Consider the following 22,306-nt stretch of genomic DNA (forward strand, 5'->3'; position numbering starts at 1 on the left):
CCATTTATTTACAGAATAAGATGTGAAGGGCAAACATTTTGCTTCCTAGTGACCTGCAGAATGTGTACCATTTCTTTAGGCTGAGGCATTCATAAGTTAGTATCAGTTGTTTCCCAGAGTTTCCTTACTCGAGAAACAGTGCTTTATCTTACTGAAGAGGAAAATTAATCATTCCATAACAGCATGTTATAAATATCCAAAAATGTTTAAAGAAGAAATTTTATAATGGATTAAATGGTGGTCAAAATTATAAATTGTAGAACATGAATTGTAGAAGAATGTAGAAGAGTAAAGAACTGTTGCACCACTGGAGCTATCCAACAGATCTGTAACTCTTCACATAAAGGATGCTGTAGTTTTGTTGTTGTTTCATTGAAAGAGTTTATAAGTGCTGATTGGGCTTCCCTGGTGGCTCAGACGATAAACAATCTGCCTGCAATGCAGGAGACCTGAGATTGATCCCTGGGTAGGGAAGATCCCCTGGAGGAGGGCATGCCACCCACTCCCAGTACTCTTGTCTGGAGAATCCCATGGACAGAGGAGCCTGTAGGGCTACGGTCTGTGGGGTCTCAAAGAGTCGGACACGACTGAGTGACTAAGCACAATGACACAACAACAACAGGTTCTGTAAGACTCTTATTGGATATTTCCCCAGTATGAAAAGTGACTGGGAACTGTGTGCTTTGACAGATCCTTTTATGTATCCTTCAATAGTTGCCATCTGACTTTAACAGGTAGTGCTGTTCTCTGAGATAAGGAACACCAGGAGGAGATGAAGTTTGGGGGAAATGGGGACGAAGTATCTGTAGGACACCTGAGTTCCCATGTCTGGTGAATGATTGCCTATGGTCTATGGTAACCAACTCCTCCTAGTTGGCCTGAGGCTTTCCCATCCCTGTATTCCAGGAAACCCCTTAATCTTCGGTCAGTGTAGTCAGAGCTCAGGAGTAGAAGTTTTGCTGGTGGTGGAAACTTAGAGTTCTTAGTTTGCAGAGCTATAGCAGTTATTAAAATGCTGATGGAGCATGTGACGGATGGTGTAAATGTGGACAGAGGAAGAGGAGGTGGGAAGAGAGTTTTGGAAGCAGTCACATGGAGGAGGGAACGGAATGAAGAAATCCTCATATCATGAAGCCCAAGGGGAGAGACTGTTTCAAAGAAGAGTTAGTCAGTATTGTCAAATGCTGCCCAGATACATAGAGTAAACCGACTGACAATATCCTATTGACATCAGCTCGAGGGGCAGGGAAGAGGGTTGATGAATGAGTAAGAGAGACTGAGATCTAAGTCGGGTAGGCACCAGAGGGGTTCAGGATCAACAGAGCACGAAGCATGTGCTGCATTTGTTTAAATGTAGATCGAGGGAAATGAGAAGGGAAAGGAGGCGGGGAAAGACTGATCTCAAACAGAGCAAGATCCTGAGGGCAGTGGGACAGAGTGAAGAGAATGTGGTGTCGGTATAGGCAGAGGAAATTGTCTTGGGCGCAACGACCTCTGCTAATGTAATGGGTGAGAAGGCAGAAAAGCTGAACCCAGTGCAGATACATTTGTAGATTTAATGGTAGGAGATTAAGGGTTTTTTTTATCAAGTCATTGCATTTTATATCTGATACAGAGCAAGTCCTTTGCTGAGGAAGGGTAGCTGGTTGAAGGGCTTGAAAGAAGCACTGAAACAACCTGTATAGGGAGTGGGTGTGAGAGCCTCCAGGTAAACATAGATGGAGTGCTGGATGGCACGAAGAATGCAGTTGAGGTTGGCAGCTGTGATTATGTACCAGCCCTGATTCTGCAGTGCTGTTTCTCACCACAGTTATTCAGCAGCTAGTGTGTAATGCCAAGAAGATAGAATTTTCAGTTCATTTAAGTTTTACTAAGAGTCTGCAAAAAGACCCTACGGGAGGAGGAAAGTAAAATAATGGCTTGTGAACCATGGTCAAAGTGATGAACCTCAGATAGGCAAGGAGATGACAGTGGGGCCGGGGCACAGAACATATTCCTGGAGAAAGGACAGGATGCGGAGAGGAGGGGGAGGGAGATGAACAAAGGGAGGGAAAAGGACAGATGGCTTGTATGAATGCAGGTTAATAAAAGTAAAAGAGTTGTGGGTGGTAGCAAAGCTCAGATTATGGCTGTGAGAGTGGGTAATGTAGGATTGATAACCTGAAGATTCAGGAGGTCAAGGAACTAATTTGCTGTTAGACTGGTAGTTCATATGGAGTTGAATTCATGCAGGATGATGGCAAGACTTGGCTAGAAGAGGAAGGCTGAATCAGATGACAAAGTCAGATGGTAAAGACATATGAGAGGATGAGCAACATCTCTAGAAGGGGCAGGGAGACCATCTCTCCAGTTTAACAGTAGCGGTCAATGGAGTCTTCATTGAAGACACCAAGGTAGTAGAGAGTTGCTTATGTTAATAAATATTGCAAGAAGGAGGGGTCAGAAAGGACTTGCCTCTTAGATGTGGTGACTGAATGATAGTGATAGTGGTGTGACTGGCCTCAACACTTTAATCTAACTGTAGCCATTGTCCAGTAGGTGGCTTGTAGGAGGGACCAGGAGGCCACTGCAGACTGGCCTGATTCTGGTATTTCTGGATACTCCTGGTCCTCGGAGAAGGAAGATGTCTCTGCTCTTTTCCTATGAGGAAGTAGTCATCAGTGACGTGTATCTCATTCATCACCTGGTTCTGGAGAAAGGCATCTGGCTTCCAGTGAATTTGGGGAAACCGAATCTGTGACTGTTTGTTGAGTTCTCAGCTATGAAAGCCACTGTTTCTTTCTGCCTTGAGGCATTTCCTGAAACAACTCTGAGTACAGCTCAGCAAAGCTGAGGATCTGAGTACTTTTCAGTTATCACACAACACAGAGACAGAGTATCAAGAGGCTCATAGTGTCAGAGGGTCACAATGCAGAGGGTCAGGAAAAGTCAGTGTAGTGGAAAGCATGTCAGCTTTAGGGTCAAAGACAGTGGTTCAGACCTCTCCTTTGCTGCCTGCCTGTTACAGCGCTTTTGGTGCATTACTCACCTCCTAGAGCTTCAGGTTCCCTGGCTTTAAAATACATCTGGTAATAGCTGCCCTGCAGGGCTGGAGTGAGACTTAAAGCAGAGAATCTAGGTAAAATGCTCCACACAGATCCTAGTACATGGGAACTCAGTGATGGCTCCTCATATACCTAGCTCACATTTAGTTTATGTTCATTTTGATATGCATTCTTTCTTTTCTAAATAAAGTTGTTCTCAAACTTATGTAATACCAGTTTTTATCTGGGGGTTTCTGTATTCCTTTGTCAGCTTTTTGTAGTCAGGGCAGAATCTTCCTTTGTTCCCTTGAGAGTTGAGCACAGTTTTGCCTCCAGTCTCTTTGCAGTTGTTAATGAGTTCATCAGAAGTTCATCGTCTCCCATTTTCATTTCTTTTCTGTGCTACTTGCTTTCTCAAAGCATATGTCAGTTCCTTTTCCTCCTCACTTTCCACTCATTCAGACTGGCCTTACTGTCTTTGCTGACCTCTTTTCTTTCAAAAATATGGTGCTGTCACCCTGATTAAGATTTTTAAAAATCTTTAGTTTGTAACATTAATGCCTCAATTTCCACATCTGATTGAAGAAGAAATACTCGTGCAGAATAAATCTGTATTTGTCATTTGAAATGTACTGAAAAAATAAAGAATACTTAGTACTTTGAAACACAAATTCATACTTAAAATGAACCTAAAACTTGAATCTAGTAAAAATTACTTTGTGTTGGCAAGATTTGCAGAAGTGAGGTGGCATTTAACTAGGAGTTTTCTTGGCACACACAAGATTAATACACAAATTTTCACTGTTTACATGCTATCTATAGGGTTGTGTGTTTTACAGTACAAGTAAAACCGTCTTCAGAAATGTAAGTGCAAATACAAGTACAGATTGTTTTTGTTGTTTAGTCGCTAAGTCTTGCCCAACTCCCTGCAACCCCATAGACTGTAGCCCACTCGGCTCCTCTTTCCATGGGATTTCCTGGGGAAGAATACTACAGTGGGTTGCCATATCCTTCTCCAGGGAATCTTCCCGACCCATGGATCACCTGCACTGGCAGGCGGACTGTTTACCCTTGAGCCACTTGGTTAGTACAGATACCAAAGAGCAATCTCTGAAGTGACCACTGAGCAGCGGTGGCTGTTTCTCTGGCCTACTGCCTCTGTAGTAAACAGTTTCATACCACTTTGCTTTCTCTCTCGGAGCATTCTTCATTTAGATAGTCAGGATTACGTGTTGAAATTGCCCTTAGACTCTTAGGTCCCGTGACAACAGGGCAGGGGCTGGTTCCAGTGCCTGCTCCATATTCCTTAGTTTCATATTTGTAGGATTGAATTGAACTACAGACTTTATAGTTTTATATTTCTAACTGCTTCTTGGACAAAGCAGTTTGACTCAAAATCAGTTCATTGAAAACCTACCATATCATGTTCCACATAAAACCTGGTTTTTATGTTCTCACTGTGGGTTAATGATACCACCATTTGCCTCGTCACCCAGGCTTGACATTTTCACACTATGCCAGCTTTAATCATAGTGAAGTCCAACTTTGATTCTTTCACACCTGTCAGCAGCCCTCCGTGGCAGCTCTCCAGCCTGAGCCCGGCTCCCCTCACCCCCTCTCGGCACCATATGCTGCTGTCAGAGCCTGACTGCTGGGTCCCTCTGGGCCCTGGTCACTGGCTCAGCCACTGCTGGTGAAGAGGGGCCCCCACGGCCTCGAGCCCATTTGTCCCAGCTTCTTCTGAAGGAAAATTCCTGTGAAATCACTTCTATTCCCTAGCTTAGTCTCCCCTGGATTCTTGGTATTGAATTAATCATTTTTATTTCCTCTATCTGAAGTCATTTCATTCTTTGTTCCAAAACTCTGTGAGGAACAAAACCATTGAAAAGTCTTCTTCCAAATTTTCTAATATATGAAAACATTAAAAAACAAGTTTAAAATATATGATAATATGTTTTCAATAGGAAGTAAGCAGTTACACAGTCAGACTTATTTCTCAGAGTACAATGAAGCTCTTGTGGGTGAGCTTCTACTTAGAATAGTGATGTTGTGCCATGTAATTAACCTTTTGCTCTCTGGGTTACTGTGTGATTATAGGGTCATGGGTGTTCATCGTGTGTGAGAGTCTCATCTTGTTAAATGTCATCATCATTTCACATCGACATATGTATTTCAATAGATAGATTATTTTCCCATGACTTTCTGTGCTTTTTGTATCTGAGGTCCTCTATTCAGCACCCTTAACCCTATATAACACACAAAGACATCTTTGTCAACATTATTTTGTCAGGGAGTCAATACTGATTTTAAATGTGTTTTCTTTAGTAACTATTAGAATAGGTCACCATGAACAAGCTAATCAGAGTGGGTCACTTGTGGAGTAATTGCTAAGCAGAAAGTCAGGAAATTTATCCTCTGCTTTGTAAGTAATATTTGTGAGTGATCATGGAAAGGTCTACTCAGTGTCTTCACTGATTAATAAGTGATTGGCTTTTTCCAGTTACTATGTTTTGGATTTTGTCTATATCAACAATTTAAATATGTTTCATTATTTTTTCTTGTCTCAGCATGCTTTGGTGTAGGAATGTCATAGTTTACTAAGTTTGTCTCCTGCAAATTGACATTTAAGTTGTTTTCAATCTCCTTTTATTATTTATAAACAACATTGTAGTGAACATCCTTGTGCACATATGAGTTAAGATAATTTTCTTAGGAAGAAATTATTTCATCAAGTAGTATGTGCGATTTATTTCTGATACAAATTGCATTGCAAAGATGTTGCATTAGTTCTGTATTTCGCCTAACAGTGTGTGAAATGATCTGTCTTCGAATCTTCACCAGTTATCCTCAGTTGTTATTGCCATGCCCATAGGTGAAAAATGGTCTCTTATTGACATACTTGAGAAACCTTAATTATGAATGAGGCTGAGGATTCTATCCTCTGTATAAAAGCCCCGTTTGTTTGTCTTCATGATGCATTTCCTGAATACATCATTTGTCTGATTTTTTGCTTTTTGTTTTTATTGAACTGTTGCTTTTTTTTTCTGAGTCATAAAGTTCTTTATTTCAAGAAAATCAGTTTTAGGGAATGCCCGTTTTCAAATATTTCCCTAGTTTCTCCTTTTGTTGTTTATGTTAGTGCGGACTTTGTTCTGCTATTCTTGTGATTTGTAGATGTGTATTATAGTACAGACCATACGACATCTGGGTATTCAGATTTTTCCTAGGATGATCTTCCCGTTTCAGCCCTAATGAAAAATACACTTTTCCATATTATCTACTATTCTTTGCAATTTTTTTTTTTTAGTGTTGAAACATCTCATCCACTTGGGATTTATTTTGCTGTTAGTAGGAGGGTAGGATCCAAGTAAACTACCATCGCAGCGGCTATTGAGTCTTCTCTTATTCTCTACTGATTTGAAATGCCACATTTATCATGAATTGAGTTTTCATATTCACTGTAAACTTCAGTCATGAATTTCATTTATTCAGTATGAATTACCAAGAGCCATATGTACTGTGTATTATTTTCCACATCTGTATGACCACAGAGCCACCACACCCCTCCACACCCCCACAACATGCACGAACACACAGAACTTCTCAGAGGCTCATATTCTGTGGCACACATTCTGTCTGACCTACTGAAGTTGTGTTTGGTGGGGTTTTTTTTTTTTTAATATATTGGTTTTCTATTTAATACAACACAAATAAGTTTTTTGATAATATTTTGTAATAACAAACTCATTCATAGATTGTATGGTTTCTTTAAATCCTGTGCCTTATGTGTGTTTATATTCCAAAAGTGGTTGTGCCCTTTTTATTTGAGAGGAGAATTAAATGAGCAGATGATAACTGATTTTTCTGAAATCCTATCAGTTGTTTATATTATTAATAGTTTTTGAAATGAAAGACCTTTCATAAAAAATTCCAGAAGAAGGTAAATCAGATAGCTTCATGAATTAAACTAAAAGACTATGATGACAAAGTCATTTTCTTACAACTATCTAAATTGTAAGAAATTTAGAAATTAAAAGTTTATAACAATACATTTTGATTTATAACAGTAAATTTATATTACCACTTTTTCCTGGTTGTTTATATAATTAAAATAGAACCATGCTTTAAACATGACATCCAGTAATGGATTTCTTTTTTTTTTTTTTTTTGAGACTGGAAAGTTCATATAAGAAAAATTCTTTCTTTTACAAATGCCTCTATAACTTTAATATGGCATGAAAATTTAGATTCCAATCTGAATATAATGTAACAAATAGTATAATAATTATAGTTTATACAGTCAAATTTATCTGCAAATTATTTTTCACTCAAGCTTTGAAAATATAGTCTTATATTTTATCCAGAGCACCTTAAAGAATGGCCCTGTGGTCTGTGCTCAGAGTTACGATGACTGTCACGGCGCCAGGCTTATCCACGCAGCAGGAAAGGGTAGCCTCATGCCACGGCAACCACAGCTGTCACGGTGCCAGTGGACCTTCCACACAGGAGGAGCAGGGGGGTGGGGGGCGGTTATCACATCTGCCTCTTCTGCTTCTAGCAGCCCCGTGCAGGTGATCACTTAGCTTTATCAGTCAGATATTATATATATCAGATGTATATATTATACCTCAGAGGGCCACCCTCAGGTTTACTACACGGGAGCTTTGGAAAATGAGGTTTTAGCTTTTCCTGCCTCTGTAGTGGAAGCAGACCAAGAGAGGATAGGGAATGGCTGTGTTGTGTTGGCTGGTCAGCAGTGTGTGCCATGTTAGTGAGTAAGAGTAGTCATCATAATATTAAAACTAACAGTAATATGGACTGAAACCCTGCTGTGTGAGGCAGTATCCTGAGCTCTTTACGTAGACTAGCCCACTGATCCTCACAGCAGCCTTTTGAGGCGGTTGCTGTTATTACCCCCGTCTAACAGATGAGGAAACGGGGAGGCGCAGGCGGTCTCTCAGGCAGGCACACAGCTGGTGAGAGCCACGAGTTAAGTGCAGCAGTTTGGCTCCTTGACTTCATTTTTGTTTTGGGAAAAAAGAGGAACTTTCTTCTTTGTAAAAGATTCTAATTTTTTCCTTCTAACTTGTTTTTTGTTTGTTTTTTAAATATTTACGTATTTTTAATTGGTTGCTTTACAATGTTGGTTTGATTTCTGTTATCAGCATGAATTAGCCGTGGGAGTACGTATGTTCCCGCCCTCTTGAATCTCCCTCTAACCCCCAACCCATTCCCACCCCCTAGGTTATTGTAGAGCCCCCGTTGGAGTTCCCTGAGTCACAGGGCAAATTCCCCCTGGCCGTCTATTTACATGTGTTAGTGTGTAGGCTTCCACGCTGCTCGCCATTCATCGCACCCTCTCCCTCTGCTCCCCTACCCGTGTCCATCAGTCTGTTCTCTATGTCTGCATCTCCACTGCTGCTCTGCAAACTGCTTCATCTGTAACATTCCTATGTATCAATTATGAAAAGTCAGAAAGAGAAATTAACGAATCAATCCCATTTACCATTGCAACTGAAAGAATAAAATACTTAGGAATAAACCTACCTAAGGAGACAAAAGAGCTGTATACAGAAAACTGTAAGACACTGATGAAAGAAGTCAAAGATGACATAAGCAGATGGAGGGATATTCCATTTCCTGGGTTGGAAGAAATACTTCCAAAAGCAGTCTACAGATTCAGTGCAATCCCTATCAAATTACCAACGGCATTTTTTCACAGAACTAGAACAAAACATTTCCTTCTAACTTGTAATAGGAAATATATTTAATTTAAGATATGCAAATAATGAAGAATAGTGCATAAAACCAGAAATACTAAAGTATTGGGTTTTTAAATATAAAATTCCACTTTCATGGTTAAGCCACTCATTTAATTATAGTATAAGAGAGAACTGTTCTAGTTATTGTTTTATTCCTTAAATTCCAACGAAAATTGACTTTTTAATTCTTCTGAGTCAAATTTTCAGTTTCACATCTAGATTAAGACACATTTGGAGGGCACGTAGTTTTCAGGGCATTACCATACTGTGTCCCCCTTTGCTTGGCAAAACAATAATAATGCTAATTGTGATAATAGTATTGTATACACTGAACAACAGCAAAATACATATAATAATAGCAAAGCTATTTTTTCCTACTATGCTGTTGTTTTGGGGTCATTAAGTCGTGTCTTTGTGACCCCATGAACTGCAGTAAGCCAGGCTTCCCTGTCCATCACTATCTCCTGAAGTTTGTTTAAACACATGTCTTTTGAGTCGGTGATGCCACCCAACCATCATCCTCTGTCGCCCCCTTCTCCTCCTGCCCCCAAGCCTTACCAATATGAGAGTCTGTTCCAATAAGCTGGTGTTTAACGTAAGGTGGCCAAAGTATTGGAGCTTCAGCTTCAGCATTAATCCTTCCAATGAATATTCAGGGTTGATTTCCTTTAAGATTGACTGGTTTGATCTCCTTGCTGTCCACGGAACTCTTGAGTCTTGTACAGTACCACTACTCCATACCCCCACCAGCCCCCCACAAAAAAGACACATTTAAAGACATCACTTTAAGTTATTCCTGTCTTTTTGCTATCTGGGTTAAGTCATATTTTGAGCTTTGTTCTAGAAGGCTGAAGACTGAATTTGGTGACCCAGACAGTCTTAACTAGCAGCATGAACAATAAATTAATGTAATTTTGTTGTATCCACTGTCTTGTGTTTCTTTTAAAAAGAGTTAAGTTTAACTCTGAGCCTCTGAATTTTGGACTTCAGTTGCACACTTTCAACACTTCTTTGCAGAAACTGAGCTTTTCTTCCCTATCCTATGCCAAACTCTAGGCAGTTAATATATCTTTTATTATTACTGAAGTCATATCATATGTGGTGAGACTTAAACAAGGTGTGCCAGAGATGGTGGAAGCTCTGGATGCACATTCAAAGTGAACACAATGAAAGATGTTCACAAGTTGCGAACAGTTGTGAACTGTTTACATTACATACTAGTTGTGTATTAGTTTGCCTTGTGGCTTCACCCTCGACTCTCTTTTCTTATATCTACACACACCCTTCCTAACAGAGCTCATGCTCTGTCGTAATACCAATGATGACCACGGCAAAGATTAACTGTTAAGTTCTTACAATGTGCCAGGAACTCTGTTGAGTGTTACACATGATTTAGCTTCTTTAATCCTCCCAATAATCTTATGAAATAGGTGCTATTATTAGTCACACATTAAAGTTGAGGAAAAAAGAATGGGGGTTAGTAAGGTTAAGTACTTCTCCCAGTCACACCAGTTTTCTAATTGGAAAGCCAGAATTTAAATTCAAGTTGTCTAAATTCAAAACTTGTATTCACTACCATTTCACTATGTTTATGTATTGTTCTGTGTCTTTGAGTATGACCAATATGCTTCTACAGTTCAATCTATTATTAATACTATAACCAATTCTTCTGCCCCGAGTTTTAAACCTGTAAGCCTTCTAGACACTATTAATCACCTGTAGTTGGATATCTCATGATCATCTCAACATATACAAACTGAGTTCTTCTCTTGGCTCAGGAGCATTGTACCATGAAGCAAAAATAATTCAGTACTTCATGAATAATACCAACTTATATTCAATTGGCTGAATCAGAAACTTGCATATTAGCCTCAACTTCACTTTGTAATACACACATCCACAAAAACCAAGGTTTTTCTGTTCTTTGTCCTTTTTCTTTTCCTTTTTCAACACTTTTGCTCTTTATCTGGTTCCTGCAATTGCATTTTGCTTGGATTTAAGTCACAAAAGGCAGGGGAACCGGAGATCAAATTGCCAACGTCCGTTGGATCATCGAAAAAGCAAGAGAGTTCCAGAAAACCATCTACTTCTGCTTTATTGACTACACCAAAGCCTTTGACTGTGGATCACAGCAAACTGTGGAAAATTCTGAAAGAGATGGGAATACCAGACTGCCTTACCTGCTTCCTGGGAAAACTGGATGCAGGTCAAGACGCAACAGTTAGAACTGGACATCGAACAACAGACTGGTTGCAAATCAAGAAAGGAGTATGTCAAGGCTGTATACTATCACCCTGCTTATTTAACTTATATGCAGAGTGTATCATGCAAAATGCTGGGCTGGATGAAGCACAAGCTGGAATCAACATTGCCGGGAGAAATATAAAAAACCTCAGATATGCAGATGACACCACCCCTATGGCAGAAAGTGAAGAACTAAAGAGCCTCTTAATGAAAGTGTAAGAGGAGAGGTTAAAAGCTGGCTTAAAACTCAACATTCAGGAAACCAAGATCATGGCATTCAGTCCCATTACTTCAGGGCAAATAGATAGGGAAACAATGGAAACAGTGACAGACTTTATTTGGGGGGGGGGGGTGGCTCTAAAATCACTGCAGATGGTGACTGCAGCCATGAAAATAAAGACGCTTGCTCCTTCGAAGAAAAGCTATGACCAACCTAGACAGCATATTAAAAAGAGAGACATTACTTTGCCAACAAATGTCTGTCTAGTCAAAGCTGTGGTTTTTCTAGTAGTCATGTATGGATATGAGAGTTAGACCATAAAGAGAGCTGAGCACAGAATTGATGCTTTTGAACTGTGGTGTTGGAGAAGACTCTTGAGTCCCTTGGACTGCAAGGAGATCCAACCAGTCCATCCTAAAGGAGATCAGTCCTGAATATTCACTGGAAGGACTGATGCTGAAGCTGAAACTCCAATACTTTGGCCACCTAATGCAAAGAACTGACTCATTGGAAAAGACCCTGATTCTGGGCAAGAATGAAGGCAGGAGGAGAAGGGGATGACAGAGATGAGATGGTTCAATGGCATCACTGACTAATGGACATGGGTTTGAGCAGCTCCGGGAGTTGGTGATGGACAGGGATGCCTGGCGTACTGCAGTCCATGGGTTCACAAAGAGTCAGACATGACTGAACTAAAGTCAGTAAAGCTACCTTCTCTTTATTTTCCTTGCTCTTTGTCTTGTCTCTTCTCCAAGTGATCTTTTTAAAATAAAACTTTGACCTCATTAGTTCTTCACTTAGAACAAGTTAATGGCTCCCTTAAAGGCAAACCTCAAACTCCACAGTCTGGCATGTTCAGTGTTTTGTGAATTGGCCCCTACCTCAGCATCACCTCTCAGCAGCCTTACTGGTACCCTGCCCTCCATTCCTGCGGACGTGGGAGCTCTCCCCTGTGTTTCATGTCCCCTGTACAGCTGTCCTGGGCCCTCTGCAGGGCCTGCCCTCTGGCAAATGACTTCTTTAAGTCTTAGGTCTCCAGGATGCCTTCTATGAACGTTGTCCCCTCTCTCTTTGCCCTCTGCCAGAGGTCCTTCCTCGGTGGAGATCTCCATTGCCTTATTCTCCATTGTGTATTAGACCTTTTGTTACCTGTCTTCTTTCCCTTGTCATAGGAAAGTACATTTAGGTCAAGAAGCAACCTCTTTCTCTTCCCTTTCTCTTTTTTGGTTTTCTCATCCTGTTGGGAATTTTTTAGATTTTTCGTACTTACCATCACTGTGGACTTGTAGTCTGCCAGGCTTCTCTATCCATGGGAATTTCCTAGGCAAGATTACTGAAGTGGGTTGCTATTTCCTTCTCCATGAGGTCTTCCTGGCCCAGGGATCAAACTTGAGTCTCCTGCACTGCAGGCAGACTTTACCGTCTGAGCCACAAGGGGATCCACGATGTGATTTCTACAGATTTTTAAATGGAATACAGCATGCTTACAGCATGGTAAATGATCCTTCCCTTCACCCTCTCAACTCCCACTTCCCAGAGGTAACCGCTTTTAATTCTTAGGTCCCTCTTTTTTTTCTGATATTTGCCTCCTCTTTATTTCTAGTAACACAGGCTATCATTGTCAGTTTTTCATTTTAGACCTTGAGTTCCTAAGTGGCAAAAAGTTTAGTTCCTTTGTGCCCTCTCCCCACTTACACTGTCCTCATTACACCCTTTCTCCTTTACCTCCACTGTCACCACGTTGTAACTATTTCATACCTGATGGTCAGAGAAGAGCCGGTGAATGCAGGAAACACAGAAGACCTGGGTTTGATCCCTGGGGTTGAAAAGATCCCCTGGAGGAGGGGATACTCCAGTATTCCTGCCTGGAGAATCCCATGGACGGAGGAGCCTGGCAGGCTACAGTCCAAAGGATTGCGAAGAGTCGGACACAACTGAGTTTGCAGACATACATACATAATAGTGCAATGATGTCAATACTCCTCACCCCTCTAGTTAGTATTGCATGATTGCTTCCTGTAGGACAGCAATATTATTTCTAGGTAATTCACTAGTAATTAACAAAAATTGCTTGGTATTTGTGTATACCTATCACTGTTCTCTTCAACTTTCTGACAGGTCTGTGAAATAAGAAAGAATATTTTTGTAAATGGCCCACGCCAGCAGACTTGCTTCTGGTTTCTTGGCCCCCTTTCTCTCCTGTAGCCTAGTTGTCCCCCTTGTGATCTCCTTAACAGATCTCCTCTCTGCCTGTCCCCATACCCTCTTGACTCTTCTTTAGAAGTATCTCATCCCTAACCCTCCCTCTGTTTCCCTTGAAGCCAAGTGACTTTTAAAAATACGATTTACAAATTAAGCAAGGTGATATGTTATTCAGACAAAGCACAGCTTTGACTATTGCAGTTAGTCTATTTATTTTAAAGAGTTTTCACAGCAGGAGAGAGGCTATAAATATTTTGAATATCAATTGACTTGTAGTTAAAGAAATTGAATTCTAGTCTATAATAAAAATGGCTAATTTTTATTTCTCTGGTTTATATTAGAATAGTGTAAACATGAGTCTTTTAAATACTTCTTCTAAGTCTGGAAGATCCCTTAAGAAGGAAATGGCAATCCACCTCAGTATTCTTGCCTGAGAAATCCCATGGACAGAGGAGCCTGGCAGGCTATAGTCAGTGGGGTCGCAGAGAGTTGGACACCACTGAACAACTAAACAACAGCAACAAAATCCTTTGTTATACCTCACTTCTGTTTTTATTTTTAACTTTTGCCTTTGTATCTGCCTTTCTTCTGCCAGATGTGTTGTTCCCTCCCCAGTCCCTGCCATGTCCACTCATGTTGCTAACAGGTTCTAATTCACTGGGAAAACTTACGTATCCAATATAACCCTCCATACTGAGCTCACTTTTCTGCTTCTGGAGAGCTGAAAACACCTCTGGTTAATTCTTGGGAGCTAGTTAATTCTTGAATGCCTAGTAATATTCTGGTGCATCATAGCCCTCAGTAAACGTGTGTTAAGTGAAAATTTCAAATGCATTTTCAGCATTTGGAAAAACATCTTTATTTTGTGTCTCCATCTTACCCTTTGGACTATTTTAAGAGTCTTCTTGTATTTCTGATCTGAACTTCCCTTAGAAATGATGTTATTCAAAGGCATAATCAAATATGCTATAAAAGAGTTATTTAATTTATAATGTATCTGAAACAATGCTGAGAACATAATTGAACAGTACATAAACTTCCTATAGTGTACCATGGAGTTCATTTATGAATTTATTTCCATACATTTTTGTATCACTTAGCAATTTACCAAGTGCTTTCATTTGTATGATCTCATTTGATCGTCTCCTGAACCATGGACATGTATTATCGCTATCACGCATGTCAGGAATGATTACGTAGCCAGTTGACAGCTCAGACTAGAATGCAGGGCTTCTTACTCTGATGCTATACAATTTTCACTATAAGAGTGGGGAATGGAAGCCAAGCAAAATGTTAACACTGGAGAATTAGTCCAGGGACAGAAGTTCCAGGTAGAGACTGATGGATGGGAGAAAATGTTTGTGGAGAAACACAGGTAGTTGCCTTTAGTGGAGGAACAGGTTGTGATGTTGGAAATCAGAGATATGATTTAAAGAGCAATTGGTGTCAGTGTCAGGGCCAAGAGAACGAGTTGGGACTTTATATTGTGGCAAGTGAGTGATTTTGAAAATTTGTGACTAGGGGATCATAATTCTGCTTCAGTGCTGTATGGAATGAATTGAATTAGGGAGAAACTAGAAGCAGTATCATTTCAGGCAACACATACAGTATTTCAAGTGAAAAATAGTTCAGTTCTAGACCACCGACATTAAGTTTAGTCAGAAAAGGAAACAGTGGATCACTTCCTGGGATACTGGCATGTGCTGAACAGACACGTGTGGCCAGAGGAAGGAGGGAGCCAGTCAGCATTGTTGACACTGGTGACGGGGGTGTGCTCCCACTCACCACCCCCATCATGACTTCTGTTCTTCTGTGTGGGGACTCCTTCCAGCTGACCACACCCCTGCTTCATTTGCTGATAGAGTCAACATACTCTGATAAACACCTTCTTTGCTAAATGTTAAATGAAAGCCATAATCTTTGCCCTCAGTGAACTCATAGTCTCGTGGTAGAAATGATCACATAAACAATATTATAGAGGATTTATTGAAATATGTACCTCAAGCCATTAGGACACAGAAAGGCACCTAGTTCAGCATATATAGGTCAGGAAAGGATATTTAGTTGTCTGTCTGGAAGGAGAAGGAGATGGCTTGGTGAAGAAAGCAGGAAGGATGTTCTATGCAGACAGAACAGCATGATCAAAGGCATGAAATTGAGGATGTGAAACTGTAGGTAGTTGTTTAGTGAGCCTGACCATGTCAGCATCTGTCTCCTAAGAACAATGGCATTATCCTACCTGACCATAATATAATCATCACACTCAAGTGACTAACATTGGTATAATATAATTATTTAATACCCAACACATTTTAAAATTGGGCTATCCCAATAATGTCATATGTAGCTTTTTTGCAGTACAAGAACTAATCAGAAATTGTGTGTTGCATTTTGTTGTCATGTCTCTTTAATCTCCTCTAACATAAAATGCTGTTTCGCTAACCTTTTCTTCTCTTTTTTTCTTTCTTGGTCAATATTGATGACTTTTAAGAACCTAGACTAGTTGCTTCACAAAATATTGTTTCCTTCCATTTGGATTCAAGTTAAATATTTCTTCACAGGTTATATTGTGTCCATTTCAGTGCATGACCTCAGGAGACAGTTGTTGTCCATCACTACTGGTGATGTCAAATTTGATTATTTGGATAAGGTGTTACCTGTGAGATTTCTCCATGCCATGTTGCTCCATAACCTCACATACAATAGTTTTTGTAACCATTGATGATTTCTGCTTAATTCTTACTGTGTGAGTTGTAATGTGGTGAATTTTTTTTTTCAATACAGCTTTTTCTTCCCCTTTTTAAATAAAATTTAAAATGTTTAGTGTCAGTATGGATTCATGATTCTTTTTTTCCAATGTATAATAATGCATTCTCATCATTACCTATTCAGTGTTCTACTGCTGCTGCTGAGTCGCTTCAGTCGTGTCCGACTCTGCGCGACCCCATAGGCGGCAGCCCACCAAGGCTCCCCTGTCCCTGGGATTCTCCAGGCAAGAACACTGGAGTGGGTTGCCATTTCCTTCTCCAGCACGTGAAAGTGAAGTTGCTCAGTCGTGTCCGACTCAGTGACCCCGTAGACTGCAGCCTACCAGGCTTCTCCATCCATGGGATTTTCCAGGCAAGAGTATTGGAGTGGGTCACCATTGCCTTCTCCGATTCAGTGGTCAGACTGTCCTAAATTTGGCTAAGGCTGTTCTTCCTTCCCTGTTAGCTAAGGCTTCCCTGTTAGCTCAAATGGTAAAGAATCTGCCTGCAGTACAGAAGACCCGGGTTTGATCCCTAGGTCGGGAAGATCTACTGGAGAAGAGAATGGCAGCCCACTCCAGTATTCTTGCCTGGAGAATTCCATGGACAAACCATGGAGTCATAAAGAGCTGGACATGACTGAGCTACTCACACTTTCACATTCGCTTTCATTCTTCAGTCTGGCCCCTCCACCCATCTGTCTTTGAGCACTTTCTTATTTTCTGGCACAGACATTTTCTGTATGTTCCTGACTCATTTCTTTCTTCCTTGATCTCAGCCCTAGAATCAGCCCTTTTTCTACGTATTCCAGTTCCTACTAGTGAGTAATAGTATTTAGAAGCCAAGATTTGAGGGCCAAGTGTGCTCATTGCTCCTGTGGTGTCATTACTTCTCGGCTCTGTGGGACCACAAAGCTAGAAAGAGTACTTTTTTCAAAGCTTGAGCTTATCTGATACCTTTCTGTCTAATCCAGCACTTCATGGTTCTTCCTCTCCTTCTCCCACTCAGTATTTGTATTTCCCAGCAAGCATTCCATGTTCTGCATCAACGTGTCTACCCATCTGCTCAGGCTTACAATACTCATGTGATAGTTTCACAATCACTTCATCAATACTACTGTCAACAGCAAACTTACTGTGGAAAGTTCAAGGTTTCCTTTTACTAATGAGATATATTCACAACTAATGTCACACTAATGATAATATCACCCTAATGAGATATATATTTAGCTTTACCTGCAGTTCTTTTTAGGAAAAATGTACTTGAGTTTGAGTGTAAATTTCCAAGATTGCTAGATAATAATTAAAATATCTGAAATATTTAATGTATTTTAATTAAAATAGCCATCAAGCCACTTTAGAACTAAATTTACATGTAAGTTAACAACCTCCAAATACTCTATTGCTCACCCACCTTTTTTTCACATTATACCTATGAAGTTTAGTACTTTTCTAAAAATGAAACAGAACCAGGTTGCAAGCGGCCGATACATATTTATATATCTGTTTATAAACCATAAATGAGTATGTTGTTTGTACTCTACTGCATTCATTTGTCATATGTTCTCTAGAATAGGATTGCATTTCAAAAAAAGAAGTAAAAAATCCAGAGGAAAATAGTTATGTAGTATTTTAGATATGACTGTATACCAGTCACACAACTTCATAGAGAATGCCACTACTCTCTCAGGGACCAAGAAAAAAAATCTTTGTCATTTCCGTAGATTTAGTTTGAACCAGTAGTTTCTTTGAACCTTTTTTTTTTTTTTTAACAGCTTCCTTTAAAAAACATTTAGCATGGGCATATGTAACTGTAGATTACAAAATAACTGAATACAGAGAGCTGGCTCTATATCCAGAATCTCATCAATTATATGTAGAATGTCAGTTTAAACTAATCATAATGTGTTTCTATCCTTCAGATTTTTCAGAGCCTCTTTTGGTTTATCTTTCATTAAAAAGACAAACTTTTCATACTTTCTGTAAAAGTTTGCAGTGATTGTTCTGTGTCACTGAAAGTTTGAGGACAATTACCCTCTGATACGAAGAATCAGCTGTTGGGAGCATGTTCACAGAAGTTGGCCTGGAAATATAATTTTGTACAATAAATTTAGACAGCAGAATCTCTATAACAACAGAAACATTCTCCCACACCTGGTCGATTTTAGAATAGGAGCTCTGATGCCTTGAAAATAACCCATTTCTACGAGGGAAATGTGATTTATGATAACCCGAGACACAGATACGACTAGACCCACATTGCATTTACAGTTATTGTGCCACCAGACTATAAAAACAGTGCTCTAAAGTGAATCAGTGGAATTTGGTTCTCTTTAGTGGACAGTGGCCGAGGCATTAATGAGACAGATTGCATTAAAAGACATTTGATTTCTGGGGGAGTTAAAGTCCTTTCATATTTTGAAATTGTGGCTTAGTCCTGGCATCTGATCTTCTTCCCCCTACCATACCATCACCAGTTCCTGCGCATGCTTTGACATTGCTATGGTAACTCAGAGGGATGATGGAATTCCCGGCTTCTCTTTTCACAGAGGGTGATGAGACAGGAGTGATGGATAGTCTGCTGGAGGCCTTGCAGTCGGGGGCTGCCTTCCGCGACCGAAGGAAAAGGACACCGAAGCCAAAAGGTGAACATTATGCTTCTTTCATGTTACTTTCTAGGGAACTGTAACAAAGAACAACACTCCCCTTTTTTATAATTCTTTTAAAGTCGCGTGTCAAGAATGTAGTGCTCTGGGCAACAACTCTTCAGGAGTTTTATAAATTCGCTTAATCCTTCCTTTGCAATGACAGGTGTCAGAGAGAGAAGCGTTCCAGTTGGCCAGTGTCACTAGCATATTAACAAATCAATGCGCTGAACCTGGGAAAGCCTGATTAGTGGGACAGGTCTCATCTAAGGGACCATATGTACCTTATCCCAGTGGAGTTCACAGTAGCATAATTAAATGAGAAGTAGAAGTCATAACATTATTGCTTCAAGTATATCAGGGTATTGAAGCATTGCATCGCTTCCAGAAATACTTAACCTTGGAAAAATGTCTAACATTGTTATACTTCCTGAGGTGAACAGAGCTCTATATTAAGTTTCTTTTATATATATGTATTTTTAACAGATATTCGGCAGAGTCTCAGTCCAGCGTCTCGGAGGCCTATTCTGAAAGTTTGTAACCATGGTAATAAACCGTATTCATAAATTGCACATTCTTCTCATCTACTTTTATCCTGTTGATCTGAGATTTTAGTAGGCTGCTGTGATGTTCTTGAGTTTCAATGTGACTAAAATAGTAAAAATGTGTGGATGTACATATTTGTGATGAGATTGTACACTCATGTTTTTCCATCCCTCCATTAGTGCCTTGAGGTAGTGTCAAAGATTCTTCTTTCAGGTCTTAAGTACACAGTTTGCTTTTATTATTATTATTTGAAGTTACCTCACACATTTATAATCATTGTTGTCCAATGTCTCCTTTCAAAAACATTGTTTTCTCTTAATCCTATTTTGAGCAGTGTATTTGCTTTACATTAAGATACAGTTTGAAATATTGAATTGTTACCTGTCTTACTCTACCATGTTTGCCAGTACAGTGTGAGACACTGTGACTAGCTCTGCGGCCAAATCTTTAACACAGATGAGCTTCATGTGGTATTACTGTGGAAGGGTGTGCTAGAATCACTAAGAAAGGCGAGCTGCCTTCGTCTCCCATGTTTATCTGAGACTGGCTCCTTTCGTACATCCCCAGCTGGCTCCTGAACCCCCGGTGCATGGAGCCCTCTTTCTGTCTTCAAGACGCCATTTCGTGTGTACTGGGCTTTGTTTACTTTGGCTTCCTTTCTCTCACTGTTGTGTATTATGGTTTCTGCTTCCCTTTCCTAGTCAAAATCAAATTCATCCATCGTGATTGACATTTATCCAGTGAGGTGTTAGCAAAGTTTACTAGATTTATAAATGAAAAGATACTTGACAGACTTTATTTGGGTTGTTTTGTGTACAGATGAGTTAACGTTCTAGAAGTATTAAGGTGTGACTGAATAGAAAAACTTATGTCGGATTTCTAGAATAACCTAAAAAGAATATGACGTAAATAGAAAGGGGCACAAATGTAATGATCTTCTAATAGATGTGTAGATGCTTACCGATCAAGATGAAGTATACATAATAGATGCTTAATAAATGAAATAAAAGGTAAAAAAATGTACACCAAAATTTTAAATAGATCTTTTGACTGTTTTCAACAGTTTGTTTTTATTGTTTTGCTTTTATCTATTCTAGAAATAGGAAGAAAAAATTGTACTAAGTCAGAAAAATTCACTGTGGATAATTAATTCCTAGCTTTGGGTAATTATTTACTAAATATTGGCAAAAAGTGTAGAGAATAGAGAAACTCAGACAGTCTGAGAACTTTAAGAGTACAGAGCTAGTTAGTGACACAACTGTAATATTAGTGTTGATTCCCATCATGTTTCTTATTTGATTGCATATGTGTACTTAGATTTTTTAATTATTATTATTAATGCAGTATGTGAAATAACTCAGCCCCCACTGTAAGTTATTAAAGAAAAGACCCAGTCATGATATGATATGATTATAATGGCATACAGATACCCATGCTGTGATTAAGTATTCTGACTGCTATGAAGGGGAAAACTTTTTAAGATAAATTTGTATACTGGCCTTGAGAAGAACAGTCCTTTTGTGACTATAATGTTAGTAACGTGTCCAGGCTACAAAGGTTTGTCTATAATTATGAATTGTGATATTTTTGGTCCAGAGGAAAAAAGCAGGTAAGAATTGCACTTCTATTTCTATCAAGGCTGATATACTATCTTAAGTCTAAAGCTTTTGTGATAATTAAGCAAGTAAATTATATAGCAAGTCAAAGGAGATATATCTTAAAGATCAAATTCTCTGTTCTAATATACATGTAATGGGTTAAGGTATTTTAAAAACTTATTTCCATTGATATTTATGTTTTCCCTTTATGTTTCTCACCAAGTAAAAAACAAAATTCAAATGAACAGACTGATTTTTAAAGATACATGTATAATGGCAGATTTATTAGACTAGACCTTGAAAAATGCAGAATTTGGTTAAGAACATTACAACAAGGATCATGAGTGTTTTTTGAAAAGATACATTTTAGAATTCATTTTTAAATCTATTTTGAAAAATTACTTTGTTTTCACTAAAAATATTAACCGTACAACTGAACTATGTGATTGAAATGTAATGTAAACCCCTTTTGTTTTTTTATTTACTTTCATGTACTTGGAGAAGGAAATGGCAACCCACTCCAGGATTCTTGCCTCGAAAATCCCATGGACAGAGGAGCCTGGCACGCTATAGTCCACAGGGGTCGCAAGGAGTCGGACACGACTGAAGCAAGTTCACTTCATGTACTTAAAACTAACAACTGACACTTGCATTTTCTAAAAATATATAGTAGTTGATATCTTATTATTTTTCAAAGATCTATGAGATTTTCTACAATATTTTAATTATCTTTGCATCTTAATAGTAATAATAGTATTAATAGGCTAATTTTGACTACATTACTTTGTTTATTGAGTTATTTGAGTTAGAAGCCAGGCAGTATGTTGAAATGCTTTATATATATCCTTTTTAATCTTCTTAATAATCCTGTCAGATAGTCATTGTTTTTATCTCTATTTTATAGTAAAATATAACCAAAAATTGAACAGGTCTCATAGTTTGCCTCTGGTCCTGTGGCCAAGTTTCAGACAGAGGTCTGCCTGAGTTCCGAGTCCAGCTTCTTCCTCTCTGTGCTATGTCGTGTCTGAACACAGCAGCTTGAATCACTTTTTTCCTCTTCTCATCATCCTGATGAGCCACGTATGTCCATGTTCTTTGTCTTGTGACATAAGTTCATGCTGTTGAGATACACTCTCACACGCACTCAGACATTTTCTAGCCTCTGGTCTGTCTCCTCCCTTGTTCCCAGGTAGAAACACTAGATAGCACTTTTATCTGAGTCTTGGATCGCAAGAATAAATCACCTTCTGGAATTAGGACCATTGTTTATTTCTTTTAATAAACTCTATTAAAATATCTATATTAATTTAATAAACTTAT

General features: G+C 39.2%; 1 protein-coding gene across 7 annotated transcripts in view; it reads left to right on the forward strand.

Annotated features, from left to right (window-relative positions):
- DIAPH3 (diaphanous related formin 3) overlaps nucleotides 1-22,306 on the forward strand; it is a 562,435-nt gene that overhangs the window by 401,799 nt on the left and 138,330 nt on the right. For 5 of the 7 annotated variants that reach the window (XR_009739822.1, XM_061434429.1, XM_061434430.1 and 2 more), the window contains 2 exons: nucleotides 18,747-18,842; nucleotides 19,329-19,388. Coding sequence is in view for 6 of the 7 variants with exons in the window: in XM_061434429.1 (XP_061290413.1) it covers nucleotides 18,747-18,842; nucleotides 19,329-19,388 (156 nt within the window). In the remaining variant the exon portion in view is untranslated. Of the gene's footprint in view, nucleotides 1-18,746; nucleotides 18,843-19,328; nucleotides 19,389-21,487; nucleotides 22,246-22,306 lie in introns of those variants that run through there. The other 2 variants (XM_061434431.1, XM_061434432.1) reach the window with 2 other exon arrangements.

This window comes from Bos javanicus, chromosome 12 (genome assembly GCF_032452875.1).
Source record: "Bos javanicus breed banteng chromosome 12, ARS-OSU_banteng_1.0, whole genome shotgun sequence".
NCBI classification, from domain to species: Eukaryota; Metazoa; Chordata; class Mammalia; order Artiodactyla; family Bovidae; genus Bos; species Bos javanicus.